This window comes from Bubalus bubalis, chromosome 21 (genome assembly GCF_019923935.1).
Source record: "Bubalus bubalis isolate 160015118507 breed Murrah chromosome 21, NDDB_SH_1, whole genome shotgun sequence".
NCBI lineage: Eukaryota > Metazoa > Chordata > Mammalia > Artiodactyla > Bovidae > Bubalus > Bubalus bubalis.
In genome coordinates, this window is record NC_059177.1 from 28,313,388 (window position 1) to 28,327,848 (window position 14,461).

At 45.9% G+C, this 14,461-nt stretch overlaps 1 protein-coding gene and 1 long non-coding RNA gene across 6 annotated transcripts in view; one reads left to right on the forward strand and one right to left on the reverse strand.

Moving 5' to 3' along the window:
- Positions 1-14,456, forward strand: part of PDZRN3 (PDZ domain containing ring finger 3) — a 272,619-nt gene extending 258,163 nt beyond the window's left edge. For all 3 annotated transcript variants that reach the window (XM_044933793.2, XM_025273086.3, XM_044933794.2), the window contains 5 exons: positions 5,845-5,943; positions 7,094-7,156; positions 10,070-10,171; positions 11,256-11,372; positions 11,976-14,456. In XM_044933793.2, coding sequence (XP_044789728.2) covers positions 5,845-5,943; positions 7,094-7,156; positions 10,070-10,171; positions 11,256-11,372; positions 11,976-13,526 — 1,932 coding nt within the window. In that variant the 3' untranslated portion in view covers positions 13,527-14,456. The remainder of the gene's footprint in view (positions 1-5,844; positions 5,944-7,093; positions 7,157-10,069; positions 10,172-11,255; positions 11,373-11,975) is intronic.
- On the reverse strand, positions 184-11,237 carry LOC112581277. Of its 3 annotated transcripts, none has more exons than XR_006640417.1 (9): positions 11,077-11,237; positions 9,954-10,229; positions 9,313-9,505; positions 8,774-8,926; positions 7,075-7,218; positions 6,812-6,976; positions 4,412-4,483; positions 2,464-2,793; positions 184-606 (listed from the first exon to the last, which is right to left on the reverse strand). It is a non-coding gene; the product is annotated as an uncharacterized LOC112581277 (long non-coding RNA). The 3 variants fall into 3 exon arrangements; XR_006640416.1 differs by lacking the exon at positions 11,077-11,237 and adding an exon at positions 10,836-10,965; XR_006640418.1 differs by lacking the exons at positions 7,075-7,218; positions 11,077-11,237 and having other exon boundaries at positions 9,954-10,516.
- Positions 14,457-14,461: the final 5 nt, after the last annotated feature.

Here is a 14,461-nt window from a genome sequence, read left to right on the forward strand (position 1 = left end):
CTTTATGAGCAGCCAAAGTAAATCCAAAATGTATACAAATCCCAAGACAGGTTCAGCTTTTACACTGTTGTGTTTCCAGAGCTTCTGAAGACAAGAGCTCTTATGCTTAACTAGTAGCAACTAGGCTCTTCTCTATGGTGGGGAACCATTCCCTGGAAATGGACTTTCCACAGCAAAGTCATATCATTTTTTTTTTTTTATTAATGCCAAGAGATTAAACATGTTCAATTCTGAGTGATTAAGAATATAAATCATCATTCCGTTCTTCGCACTCTTTATTAACTTTTACTTTTGGCGGTACTTGTCGTTGCTGCTGCGCGGCCTTTTCTGTAGGTGTGGCAAGCAGGACTCCTCTGGGGCTCAAGGCTTCTCACTGTGTGGCTTCTCTCGTTGCAGAGCACAGGCTCTTGGGCGCATGGCTCACTGGCTGCGGCTCCCAGGCCCTAGAGCTCAGTAGCGGTGCCACGCGGGTTTAGCTGCTCTGCAGCACGTGGGATCTTCCCGGATCAGGGAATCGAAACCAGGTCTCCTGCATTGGCAGGCAGACTCATTACCACTGGGCCACCAGGGAAGTCCTCTTTGCACTTTTCTGAACTTCTGTAAATACTAGAAAAAAAATTTAAATTTTATATTATAGCTGAATAACAATGTGGTGTTCCTTTCAGATCTATAGCAAAGTAATTCAGCTATACATATACAAGTGTCTATTCTTTTTCAAATTTGTGAGGTTATTACAGAATACTGAGCCAAGTTCCCTGTGCTATATACCAGGTCCCTTTCGGTTATTTATTTTCAATATAGAAGTGTATACATGTCAAACACAGACTGCCCATCTGTCCCTCCCCCAGATCCCTCCCAACCGGTAGCCGTAAGTTTGTTCTCTGTGAGTCTGTTTCTGTTTTGGAAACTGCTCATTTGTTTTGACTAGATAGTACCCACAAGTGATACCACAGGTTATTTGTCCTCTGTCTGAGGTCCTTCACTTAGTATGGTCATGTCCAGGTCCATCCAGTTGCTGGACAAGTCATATTCCATTGTATATCTTCTTTACCCATCCACCCATCCCTCTGACGACAGACATTTTGGTTCCTCGCATGTCTTGGCTGTTGTAAATAGTGCTGCAGCGAACATCTGGGTGCAAGTGTCTTTTGAAATGATGGTTCCCTTCCACACAGAGGCCCAGAAGTATGATTGACAGATACGGTAGCTCTAGTTTTTTAAGGAAGCCCCATGTTGTTCTCCATCGCGGATATTAACAATTTATCTTCCCAAAAGCACTGTAGGAGGCTTCCCTCTTCTCCATGCCCTCCCTCTCCAGAATTTACTGCTTGTGGGCTTTTTGGTGATGACTGGTGTGCGGTGATACGGCCTTCTAGTTCAGATGTGCAGTTATCAAATAATTAACAATGTAGAGCATCTTTTCATGTGTTTTCCAAAAAAAAAAATCCAAAAAGCGTTATGTTAAATTTACCTTTCAAAACTGGCTTCTTGAAGGTCCTCCCTGTTTAGAATTTTTTTAGTTACCTACTCCAGAACATTTCTGGAGGCCAGATGTCTTTTCCAGCCCCAGAGGCCTTGTCACTATGAAGTACCCCCAGAACAGGTTTTCAAGTTGTTGTTACAGGAAATGTCTATAAGGCAACAGCGCTTTTTGATGCCCCATTCAGGTTATTTGGGCAACAAGCGTCCAAGATAAAGCTGTGTTCCTGGTTTGTAGATTCCAGTGGAATGGGCCAGAAAAAAGACCCCATGTCTCATGTCTGAGTACTTCTTTTCCCTTACCCTTACCATGTACCCCCAAGACAATCCCAAGCACTCCCATAACTGAGATGCTGAGGATACTGTCATACTTAAGTGAGGCAACTCCAAGAAAGGAGCTGCCAGGAACAGCAGCAGCAGGGGACTTGGAGACCAGGTACTTTTTCTGAGCTCTTCTGGCCCAGAGGGTCCACTCTCTGTTGTGTGCACTAGGCTTGGCTGAGCTGTAGGAGGACCCACCTGGATCTGGAGGTTGGAGTCCCATCCACGGGGGACGGGGCAGTCCAGGTCCAAGTGGGGCTCGTTTGCAGGCACGTCCTCCCCAGCTTCTTCATCTCCACCACAGTGGAGCCCCCTGGACCCAAGGTTTCTCAGGCTCCAAGGACGTGACGGCAGCCCAGGTCACCAAGGCCCAAGGGAAGTATCACTGACTTGTCTTTATTTTTCTTTTTAGATTGTTTATTTTATATTGGAATATAGTTGACTTACAGTGTTGTTTATTTTAGGGGTACAGCCAATTGACTGATTTATACATAAGCATCTATCTAATCTTTTGGGGGTTATGTTCCCATATAGGTTATTACAGAGTGCTGCGTTCCCTATGCCATACAGTAGGTCCTTGCCGGTTATCTGTTTCACATATATCACTGGGTACAGGCTAATCCCAGCTGCCTCCTAACTTATCCCTCCCTCCCCATCACCCACCTTTTCCCTTTGGGGCGCATACATTTGTCTTCTAAGTTTGTGACTCCGTTTGTGTTTTGATAGGCTTTGTGTCGTTCTATGACTTCATTTGCTTAGTGTGATCATCTCCAGGTCCATCCATGTTGCTAGAAAAGGTATCAGTTCAGTTTTTTTTCAATTGCCACGTCATATTCCATAGTATAAAGTGCCGTATCTTGTTTATCCATTCGTCAGTCAGCGCATCTTTTGGTGGCTTCCATGTCTTGGCTGTTGCAGACAGTGCTCCAGTGAACATTGTCTTTGGGAATTTGTTCTGAGAAAGTTTTCTTTCTGGTTATAAAAGTAACAGATCTGTTGGAAGAAATTGGAAGAATCAGAAGGGGGAAGTCCAGAGAAAGAAATCATCCCACCAGTAGCAATATGAACTAATGTCCACTTCAATAGGTAGTTCTTCAACTATCTGGCAATCAAAATATTGATGAAAATGGAGTAGAAATCATTTTCAAGTTAGGTTTTTATCAAAATCATACTGATTGTAGATTTCACACGGCTTACATTACTGGCACTAGGCCAAATGAGTATTTTTTTTTAAACACATCAGACCCCCATCTCTCACATTCCTTATGAGTCTTCCCAGCTCCTACTTGAATACTCTTAGCACATCATGCTGTTTTTTCCCCCAAGAAATCAGTTCCAGACTTTTCACTTTCCTGGGTTCTTAAATGGATCCCTCAATTCTAGATGCGTGTTACAGAGTCATGCTTCTGAGACTATCAGTGGTGGAAGTCCAGGATGACCAGGGTAGGTGGGTGGTTACATTTTTAACATGTCACTGACCAATATATGTGATTCTACCAAAGCGAGACCCTATATAGCTCACCCCTTGCCTCTTCAGTTCAATAATACCCAGTCTTATGCCTTCAGATGAGACAAGTCTGAAAATTACCCTTGGCCATCAGGAAGGACAGTGTCTCAGTACCAAATACTGCCCTCGGTTTCTGCACTTACCTCATCAGGACCCTGAGGCATACTTCACGTCCTATTAGAATGAAGCCCAGCAGAGCTCTGGTACCTTTTGATCTTTCTGAAGAGCTGTTCATCTTGGTGGTTGATCATTCAATGAAAACTATAACCTGTATTAGGATTTTTACTCTGGTAGAAGTCATATCACAGTATTTGTTGTTTTTCTTAGTTGCTTCTTAAAACCTCTCCAGTTACCCTTCTCCCTGCTTTGGTTGCACATGTACTTGTTCCAGAACCAGCTGGCTTCTACCATGAAGCCAGGGCTCAGGGGCTGCAGCGGTACATTTGGACCCAAGCAAGTCATCATGAAATCCCACAGATTTCCACTTCCTCTTGTGGTGGTTTAGTCATGTCCGACTCTTCTAGGATCCCATGGACTGTAGCCTGCCAGGCTCCTCTGTCCGTGGGATTCTCCAGGCAAGGATACTGGAGTGGGTTGCCATTTCCTTCTCCAGGGGATCTCCTGCATTGGCAAGGGGTTCTTTACCACTGAACCACCAGGGAAACCCACACTGCCTGTTAGGAAAGAACCAAAACAGAGCAAGTCTCGCCTTTGTCTGTCCCCCGATGAAGTGTGACCTGAGGTGGAGACTCAGGCATGTGGCTGGAACGTGAGGATGCTGTGAGACCACTACGTGGGCGGTGTGCACATCGGCAATTCCACAGTATCTGTAAAGAACACGCCCTTGCGGTTGAACGTCTGGTGCCTCTGTGACTGCTTAGTCTTTTCCTCAAAACACAAGGAAAGATAATAGGATTTCGTTTCTGGGTAATATACCAGATTGCTAAAGCTTTAATGAGGAAGTCACTGAATTAATTAACATGTCAATATTCAGAAAATAAAATTATCTTATTGGAGGTGGGGGCACGTGAGAAACACACACACTTGGCTACAAACAACTGCTGTGACTTGGGTTAGAAACCGCCTGCACACAATCATCCTTACTGTTTCCTGTAGACTTTCTCTGGGCCAGGCGATGTGCTGAGCTCAGCGGTCTTGTCTCAGTCACTCTTCACCCTGTCCAAGCGGCAGGATGACATGCACCAGTGAGGCAACTGGTTTAGATATAGTCACAAGCCCATAAAACCCAATGATGAAGCTGCTAGAAAGAGCTGGAATCTGCCCTCAGAGCCCCAACTCGTCAGCAATACCTTATCCTCCATGTTAGCCATAAAGACTGCTGAGGGTATCAAGCAGAGCTTGGCAGTCTTCACTTAAAAGTTGCTCAAGGCTTCCCAGGATGCTGAAATAAAATCCAAGCTCCCCACACTGGCCTAGTGGCCCCTAGGTGCCTAGGGCACCTCTCTTTTCCTTGCTCACAGGGCCTTAGCACCTCCAGTTCTTCCACCTAGAAAGTGTCCGTGGTATTGGGCACCCAGGGAGGGAATTCAGGAGTGTCTGTTCCATAACTGCTTTGAGCTTCACCACAGAAACAACCCTTTCCTCACCACCATCTAAGAGAAGCAAGGAGCAAGGAAATAGTCCCAGAGACAGGCCCCATCTTGGAGCCCCTCCTGGTTACTAAGCAGCTAGCAGTAAACACCGGACCAGGGGATCTGCCTGGAAACTTAGCAGCAGGCAGCGCTTTGCACCGGCCTGCACGTGGGTGCTGTGGAGTCTCACCTGGGCGGTTGGCAGTGCGGGCAGAAGGGGAGACGGGGCCTGGGAACGCTTTCAGGGAACCAGGCCTCTTGCTCCCAAGGCTCCAACCGTTTTCAAAGTTCTGACTTCATTCCGAAGCACAGTTTAATTGTCAAATACAGTGGCACTCCCTGTGCCCATGTGTCTTGCATTTGGGCTCGCTTCGCTTTTATCTTATTTAATTTGTTGTAATAGCGTCTGAAACTAATTTCTCGACTGTAAATATCACAGCTGTTGTGGAAAGCATTAATTGCATGCTATCACGTTACCCTCCTTCCTTGGATCAATTTATGTGTAATCTGTTTGCAAGTTCTATTACTGCACATATTAAGGGAACGCAACGTGAAATAATCTAACCAAACACATTGGAAGCATTTGTACTGAAATGGCTGGATGGTTTGGAAATATTCTTGTTGGTGGCAGACACTGAAAGAATGCTTTTGAAAAGGCCGACCCCAGAAGTCTCGATGCTGTGTGAAATATGGATAATTTTTCTTCGGCGGGATCAATAAAATAACTATTTTCAAAATGACTTTATATTGACTGAAAGGTCAGAAATGCCCTCGGCATTGATCTCTTGCCTATAATCACCTTTTGTTTAGTAACCGCTCTGCCCACAGCAAAGGCAAAGAGATCGAGTTCATCATTTAAACAAAATGTTTTTTAAAGCATCTGATGTCCTCCCAGCCATCACTGCCTGTTGGAGTCTCACAGGGAATGCCCTTTTCTTTGTCTAGGAAGTGGATCTCTACAGAATGAACAGCCAGGACAAGCTGGGCCTCACGGTGTGCTACCGGACAGATGATGAAGATGACATTGGCATCTATATAAGCGAGGTATTGAGGCTCATTCTTTATAGCTATCGTAGCAGGACAGAGAGGCTGTACTCTTTCTTGCTTTTAATGTGTTAAGTAGCTCTGGCTTATTGAGATGTCTTTGGAAAGACACAGGCCGATTTCTTTGTCCCCTTTATCACACTCCATGAAACTACCCTACATAGGGGTTAAGTTCTAATGTCAGCGCATAAGGCAAAATTATCCTTCAGAAGCCTGCAAATCGGCCATAAAATGGAGCCGTTTGCTTGGTCTTGTGTATTCAACCCCGAGGGAAAAGCAGATTCCCGTTTCTCATCTCCAGTTCACTGAATGGGATGGGGGAGGGAGTCAAAGTATTTCTGCTATCTGTTTCTCTTGATTTTTTTTCTTTTGCTAGAATGTATATCACAGAGTTCACAGTGCAACTTCAAAGTATTGGGTTGGCCCAAAAATTCATTTGGTTTTTTCCATCCGATGTCATGGAGAAACCCAAATGAACTTTTTGACCAACCCAATACATAGACGGAAGTATTTTCATCTTCCCAGAGAAGCCAATGCAAAGCAGATGATTTCAGAATGGGTATCTCACCTTGCAGCCCATCTTGAGTAGCACACAAGCCCCATTCTATCAGGAAATAAAATCCATCTCGATGGGATGAACCAAGGGATGTGACTACTAGGCTTTCTACCCATCCCGTTGAGTAGACTTCATCTACTAAGCTTAAGCTGGCCCACCATTACTGCATTTGGGGGTGTCTCTCTAAAATGCAATCCCACTTGTCTCAACTAGATTCTGTTTGTAAAGTTCCTTTCCAAAATTTAATATACACATTTGGCAAAATACTGAAAACATCACTGCTAGACCACATAATGAAAGATACCCTTTCACCTGTATGCCAGCACACTTTTGCTTTTCCTTTCTGGCTGTGCCTCTCCATCCCCTCAGGTGGGCAGGAAAGCAGGATTGCGGGGCAAGAGTCCAGGACCACGGCCTGGAAACGTTATCAGTCCATGTTTGTGTCTCCTTGCACGACACTGAGTCTTGTTTATTTCTCTGTAAAACAAAAACAGAGGGATGAGCATGATGAAGTGTTAGAGGCAGACTTTGGACGGTGCTCTTGGTTTATTTTCGTGCATGTCTGAGTTACCCACTCAGTGCCGTGTGTTTCAGATTGACCCTAACAGCATCGCGGCCAAGGATGGGCGCATCCGAGAAGGAGACCGCATTATCCAGGTAGGTCAGCGTCCTCTGTTCATTCACGAAAGAGCAGACTGCTTCAGATAATAGCTTTAGGGCTGAAAATGCAGAAGTTAACAAACAGCTATCAGTATCGCAAAACCAGATGTGTGGTGAGGCAGACCAGTTAAATTAGAGCCAAAGTACCAGCTCTGGAAAGCACCAGGACACAGGGCATGGTGGGGCCCAAGACAAACCGGAGAGAGGCTGCCCCATCTAAACAGGCAGGCCACCCCCTAGCCTTACACCATGCAAGTCAGCTCGTCTCACTTCCTGTCCTTCTCTTCGGACCAAAGACAACACAGACCAAATCAGGTCAACAGTTCTTGTGACCCCAAATAATGCTCAATTTAGCTTTCTCTGAAGGATTCATTTTGGGCCAGGCATTTCAACTTTATGCAGTCTTTTAAACTTTCTGACTCAGCAGGTAACTACTATATAGAATGGCTTTTAAGAGTAATTTATCTGTAAATGTTATCTGTTGCTCTTTGGAGTCGAAATGAGACCATCTGAATATAGAGACACAGATGTAGAGAACAAATACATGGATTTCAAGGGGGGGAAGGGGAGGATGGGAGAAATTGGGAGACTGGGATTGACATATGTATACACTATTGCTACTATATATAAAATAGAGAACTAATAAGAACCTACTGTAGAGCACAGGGAACTGGATTTAATGCCCTGTGGTGACCCAATGGGAGGGGATATACATATGTGCACTGCCGAGTCCCTTTGCTGTGCAGGAGAAGCTAACACAACATTTTAAAGCAACTCTACTGCAAGAAAAATGAATATAAAATAAACCACTTGTTCCTCTTGTAGCTAGTCTGTTTTTAATTGTTTAAAATACAGATAACATCTTTTTGTTGATGTACAGTTGCTTTAAAATGTGTTCCTTTATGGTTTATTACAGGATATTGAATATAGTTCCCTGTGCTCTACAGGAGGACCCTGTTATTTTAGCCATTCTATATATATGTATCATGTACACAAACTTCTACAACCCATTCCTCTCCTTTCTCCTAGCCAAAGAGCAGTCTACTCCTACATCTCTGAATCTGTTTCTGCTTTATAAATAGCTTCATTTGTGTCATATTTTAGATACCACATAGCAGCTATCAGATGGTATTCATGTCTCTCTCTCCCTGACCTCCTTCACTGAGTATGATATCTATTAATAGCTGCATCCATGTTGCTGCAGATGGCTTATTTCATTCTTTTTATGGCTGAGTAATATTCCATTGTGTGTTAAGTACCACCTCTTTATCAGTTTCTCTGGCAGAGACTTTTATTGGCATTTATTGTGTTCGTTTCTGCTGTACACCAAAGTGAATCAGCTACACGGATACATACATCCCATGTCGCCACAGGGCACTGAGTCTTCTGTGCTTTGCAGTAGGTACTCATTCGTTATCTATCTATGCATAGCATCAAGAGTGTACATATGTCAATCCCAGTTCATCCCACCCCACCCCTCCCCCTCTTGGTGTCCATTCATTTGTTCTCTACATCTGTTTCTCTACTACTGTATTGCAGGTAAGTTCATCTCTACCATTTTTCTAATTTCCACAGGCATGCAGGCATTAATATATATTTGTTTTTCTGACTTACCTTACTCTGTATCACTGTCTCTAGGTCCATCTGTGTCTCTCCAAATGACACAATTTCTTTCCTTCTTATGGATGAGACATACTCCATGGTACATATGTTCCACATCTTTATTCACTCCTCTGCTGCTGGACAATAAGTTGTTTCCAGTCCTAGCTATTGTAAAGAGTGCTGCTAGGAATATAGGGATCCATGTATCTTTTTGCATTAGTGTTTCATCTGAATATATGCCCAGGATTGGGATTTCTGGATCATATGGTAGTTCTATTATGCCCTTTTTTAAATCTCGCAGAAATTGAGATTGTTTTCTTATGGGTAGAAGGCTTACCTTGTACTTCTGCTCATTCCCATTTATAATCCACTGTGTTTATCTCTATCATTATATACCTATGAGTAATTTTCATTTCCGTTTCCACTGCTTATTCTATACTTCCCTGGACTTTAACCCAACTTTTGTTCCTAAAGGGGCTGAATCCTCAGTAGTAACTGCTTTTTCAGTTGCTTTAGTTTTCCACTGGGTATGGAAACACTGAGCTCCTTACCTGCCCTCTCTGCCTTCACTGCACTGCAGCAAGTGTTAACCAAGATTGATGACGCCCTTTGCTGTTATAAGGCATAAGACTCAGATGGAAGGCTCAATCTTCCAGCTTGTAAGTGGGACCACTGCTGTGTCCCCTGGAGCTGAGACCTCCAGACCAGCAGAGCTCAAAGGTGACCAGACAGGAAGCAAAAATCCTGCAAGAGAGGGATCAGGTGTGATGGTGAGATTGTATAATACCATTTATATGTGTAACCTAGAAAAATGGTACAGATGACCTTATCTGACTTTGTCCCACCTAAAGAAGTCGGTATTATTCAGGGTGTTTTGTGTTCCAAGTTTGACACCATCATATTCACATCAGACCCATTGCTTCTTTTCTTCCATATTTTTCAAAAACATCTGTAGTCATGCTTCAGTCCTGAATATATTTAATTCTGTCTCACTAAATTGCTTAGATGTTTGTTTTCCCTCTTCACAACACTGTGATTTCTCTCAGTGCGGCCTTCTGGAGTCCCAGTTACTCCTATTCACACAGCCTCATCTCGTGAACTACTCCTATGGAGGCTGTCTCCTATAGCAGAGACAGTGCATCAGACTGAACAAGGCCTTTCCTTGTGAAAACCAGCATTCTTTTCAACCTACCTGGAAGTTCTCTGTTGCAGCTGTGCTTGGGCAATGGATGCAGGCTTGAAACAATAGAGAATCGTTTTGCACAATCTAATCATGCTGCCATCCACCCCTCCACCTTTTCTTTGTAGATTAATGGGATAGAGGTACAGAACCGTGAAGAGGCTGTAGCTCTGCTAACCAGTGAAGAAAACAAGAACTTCTCATTGCTAATTGCCAGGCCCGAACTCCAGGTAAGGCGGCTTCCAGCACGTAGTCTGTAGTTTTAAAATCACTAATGGAGTTCCTGCCCTGCAGAAAATATATACAATCAGAACTTGAAGGTACCCTGTGCCCCGAAAATAATCTGACTTCCAGTCTATCTCTTGCTTTGGCCTTTTAAGGAAGGTGCAGATATCCACCTTGGCATTTACACTGCATGGCCATCAAAATGTTTGACTTCCCAAGACCCTGACAAGTTTCTGTGTGGGTCTCATTTACAATGGCAGAGTGTAAGAAACATACAGCATGATGACTATAGTTACCAACACTGTTTGCTAGGAGTAAAGTTCAGGTACTCTCATCACACACACTACAGTAGTAACTGTGAGATAATATGTTAATTGACTGTAGTCATTATTCCACTATGCACATCAAATCATCACAATGTACATCTTACCCGTAATAGTTTTTACTTTTAAAAAGCAAAAGAAACATTACTAAGCAGACTTTTTCTTAAAGGGCCAAGTAAGAAATGTGACTGGCTTTGGGGGTTGTATATGGTCTGTGGTGCAGCTGCAGGCCAGATGTGTAGATCTCAGACCCCTGACTAGTCTGCTTTTTATAAGCAAGAGAGACAAGAGCCTGATAAAGGTGACAGGCCCTTGCCCAAGACTAAGAGGTAATTAGCAGACCTACCTTTGTTCATCAGAAAGAACTCTGTCTCAAACTGCCCGTGCTTTCTCCTTGGGGCCTGCTCAACTTGGGTGTGGGCCCAGCGGGAGAGGAGCTAGGGCTGTGGCTCTCTGATCCCCTAACTCAGTGGCCTCCTTCACTGCAAGTAGCTGAGATGCATGAAGACACTTAACCCTGCAACAGCAAAACAGCAGGGCACAGCCTCGCCCCTAGACGTGTGGTGGAGGGTGGGAGGGGTCTCTACCTTGAGGATGGGGTCAGTGTCTGTCAGAGAGCCAAACAACAGGCAGACTGCATTGGGATGACTCCTGGAGGAAGCCTAGAAATGCGATTGCCCAAGGTCATGTCCTTTCCTAAAAATAAATAAAACAGAAGCAAAAAGGGCCTCTTCTGAAGCTTGTGTGGGTGGCTGCCTCTCCGCAGCTGGACGAGGGCTGGCTGGATGACGACAGGAACGACTTTCTGGATGACCTGCACATGGACATGCTGGAGGAGCAGCACCACCAGGCCATGCAGTTCACGGCCAGCGTCCTGCAGCAGGTACCGCTGGCTGCCCCTGCCTCGCAACAGCAGGGACGTCTGCTCCCCACCCCCCCCCCACCCCACCCCATGATGCTTAGGATCCTGAGAAACCCACCAGCTGGCAAAAGAAAATCAGTGCTTTTTCTGTCTGCCCACCAGTGAAAAGCAAGCTGATATCCTCCCAGACCACGAGAGTGCTGCTGGGCTTAGAAAGCAAAGCAGTAATGCCAAGGTACCACTGACCTTCTGATACTTGTTTGGAAAACACATGTGACAAAATAAAGAGCAGATCAGAGAAAGCAAGTCACATTTTTGAAAGGAAAGCAATTCCCTCTGTTAACCTCGGCTGCTTGGCACCCTTTCCCCTCCCCTCCTCTGCCACCACCATTGTCCGAGATGCTGGAACCACTCCAGTGCCTTAGGCACTCAAGGATGTCCTCTGTGCCTCCTGCTTTCTGGTAAGAGTTACTAGAAGAGCCGCAATCATTCATAGGTCAAGTGATCGTCCTCCTTTCCCAGATGGAGGTGCAGCGGCTCACCTAGGGGAACTTCAAGCTAACTATCTCAAGTCCCTCCCGCCTCCCTCCCCGTGACCAAGTGTTCTTGTTTTCTGTCGTGTAGAAGAAGCACGAGGAAGACGGGGGAACCACAGACACGGCCACCATCCTGTCCAACCAGCACGAGAAAGACAGCGGCGTGGGTCGGACGGACGAGAGCACACGCAATGACGAGAGCTCGGAGCAGGAGAACAACGGCGACGATGCCCCCGCGGCCTCCCCGCCGCTGGCTGGGCAGAGGAAGCTCACTTGCAGCCAGGACACCCTGGGCAGTGGCGACCTGCCCTTCAGCAACGAGTCCTTCATCTCGGCCGACTGCGCCGACGCCGACTACCTGGGCATCCCTGTGGACGAGTGCGAGCGCTTCCGCGAGCTGCTGGAGCTCAAGTGCCAGGTGAAGAGCGCTGGCCCCTATAGCCTCTACTACCCTGGCAGCACCCTGGACGCCAGCAAGAGCGACCCCGAGAGCGTGGACAAGGAGCTAGAGCTGCTCAACGAGGAGCTGCGCAGCATCGAGCTGGAGTGCCTCAGCATCGTGCGCGCGCACAAGATGCAGCAGCTCAAGGAGCAGTTCCGCGAGCCCTGGATGCTTCACAACAGCGGCTTCCGCAACTACAACACCAGCGTGGACGTGCGCAGGCGCGAGCTCGCCGACATCACCGAGCTGCCCGAGAAGTCCGACAAAGACAGCTCGAGTGCCTACAACACCGGCGAGAGCTGCCGCAGCACCCCACTCACCTTGGAGATGTCCCCCGACAACTCCCTGCGGAGGGCGGCCGAGGGAGAAGGTGCCGCAGAAGCTTACGGGCCGTCCCCCAAGAACCTGCTCTCCATCACGGAAGATTCCGAGGGGGGCTCCCCGAACTACAGCCCTTCCCCTAAAGAGCTGGATCCCAGCCCGGCTCCGGAGAACAAGGAGAGGAAGCCCGGCGAAGAAGGTGGTGGCGGCAGCGGGAGCCCCACCCCCGGCGCGAAGCTGGGAGGCTCGTACCTGCCGCCCTTCCCGCACTCGCCCTACAAGCACGCCCACATCCCCGCGCACGCACAGCACTACCAGAGCTACATGCAGCTGATCCAGCAGAAGTCGGCCGTCGAGTACGCGCAGAGCCAGATGAGCCTGGTGAGCATGTGCAAGGACCTGAACTCAGCCAACCAGTCAGAGCCGAGGATGGAGTGGAAGGTGAAGATCCGCAGCGACGGCACGCGCTACATCACCAAGCGCCCAGTGCGGGATCGCCTGTTGCGGGAGCGCGCGCTCAAGATCCGAGAAGAGCGCAGCGGCATGACCACGGACGACGACGCGGTGAGCGAGCTGAAGATGGGGCGCTACTGGAGCAAGGAGGAGAGGAAGCAGCACGTGGTGAAGGCCAAGGAGCAGAGGCGGCGGCGCGAGTTCATGATGCAGAGCCGGCTCGATTGCCTGAAGGAGCAGCAGGGGGCCGACGACAGGAAGGAGATGAATATCCTCGAACTCAGCCACAAAAAGATGATGAAGAAGAGGAATAAAAAGATATTTGATAACTGGATGACAATCCAAGAACTCTTAACCCACGGCGCAAAATCGCCAGACGGCACTAGAGTATACAATTCATTCCTCTCGGTGACTACTGTATAATTTTCACTTCTGCATTATGTACATAAAAGAGAACACTACCATTGGGGTAGCAATTCCTGCCTCGTTCAATGCGGCAAGTTTTTGTATATAAGATAAATCGCAACATCATGTTTATAGTCTAAATTAGCAAGCCCTACCACTCTGGGTGTCCTAGCTCTATTTTAAGTGGAGAAATACCACGCTTAACTACTATCCTGGAAGGCAATATTAACCAAACAGCTTTTTTTTTCAAACAGCAAGGATACTTTTTTACTTGTTACCTTTTACATAAAAGTTTTTAAATTTCAAAAAGATCTTTTACTAAGCATACCTTCACAGAATAATTTGTTTAAACTATATTCATATAAGAAAGTTAAACACGCTTTTTTCCTTTTCTGCTAAAAACACAGATATGACTGCTGGTATGTATTTTAATGGAGCTCTATTTTATGTTACTTTGCTGAATGTGTTTCATAGGAGTGACCATTAATATATTATTTAGGTCAAAGCTTCAACTCAAACCCACCAAACTCTGTGGTTAACTATATATAACGCACATAACCAAACCAGCGGTGTTTAGAATTGGGATACACATTAAACATTTTTCTGGTTAAAGTTCCCAACAGAGTGTAAAGGTTTTAACAGAAGGCAAAATATAATGCAACTTTGTGGGAGTTTACAGCATGTTTGCAAATATTGCAACTCATTGGAGGACTTTGCATGTACAGGAAAGTTGTGGACGGAGAAGGTTTGTGGAATTTTAAGTGCTCATTGTAGGAGAAACCTTTGCTTTGTAGATTCAAAGGGAGACTTTTACAAGCAAACTCACAGAATCATGATTAGTTATAAACAATTAAGTAAATGAAGTTAAAATAAATTATTATTTTCTATGTTTTGAAGTGTTCCTCATTTTGCAGTGGTGCCTATAAAATAAAAGCCTTTTTTGCAGTGCTTCC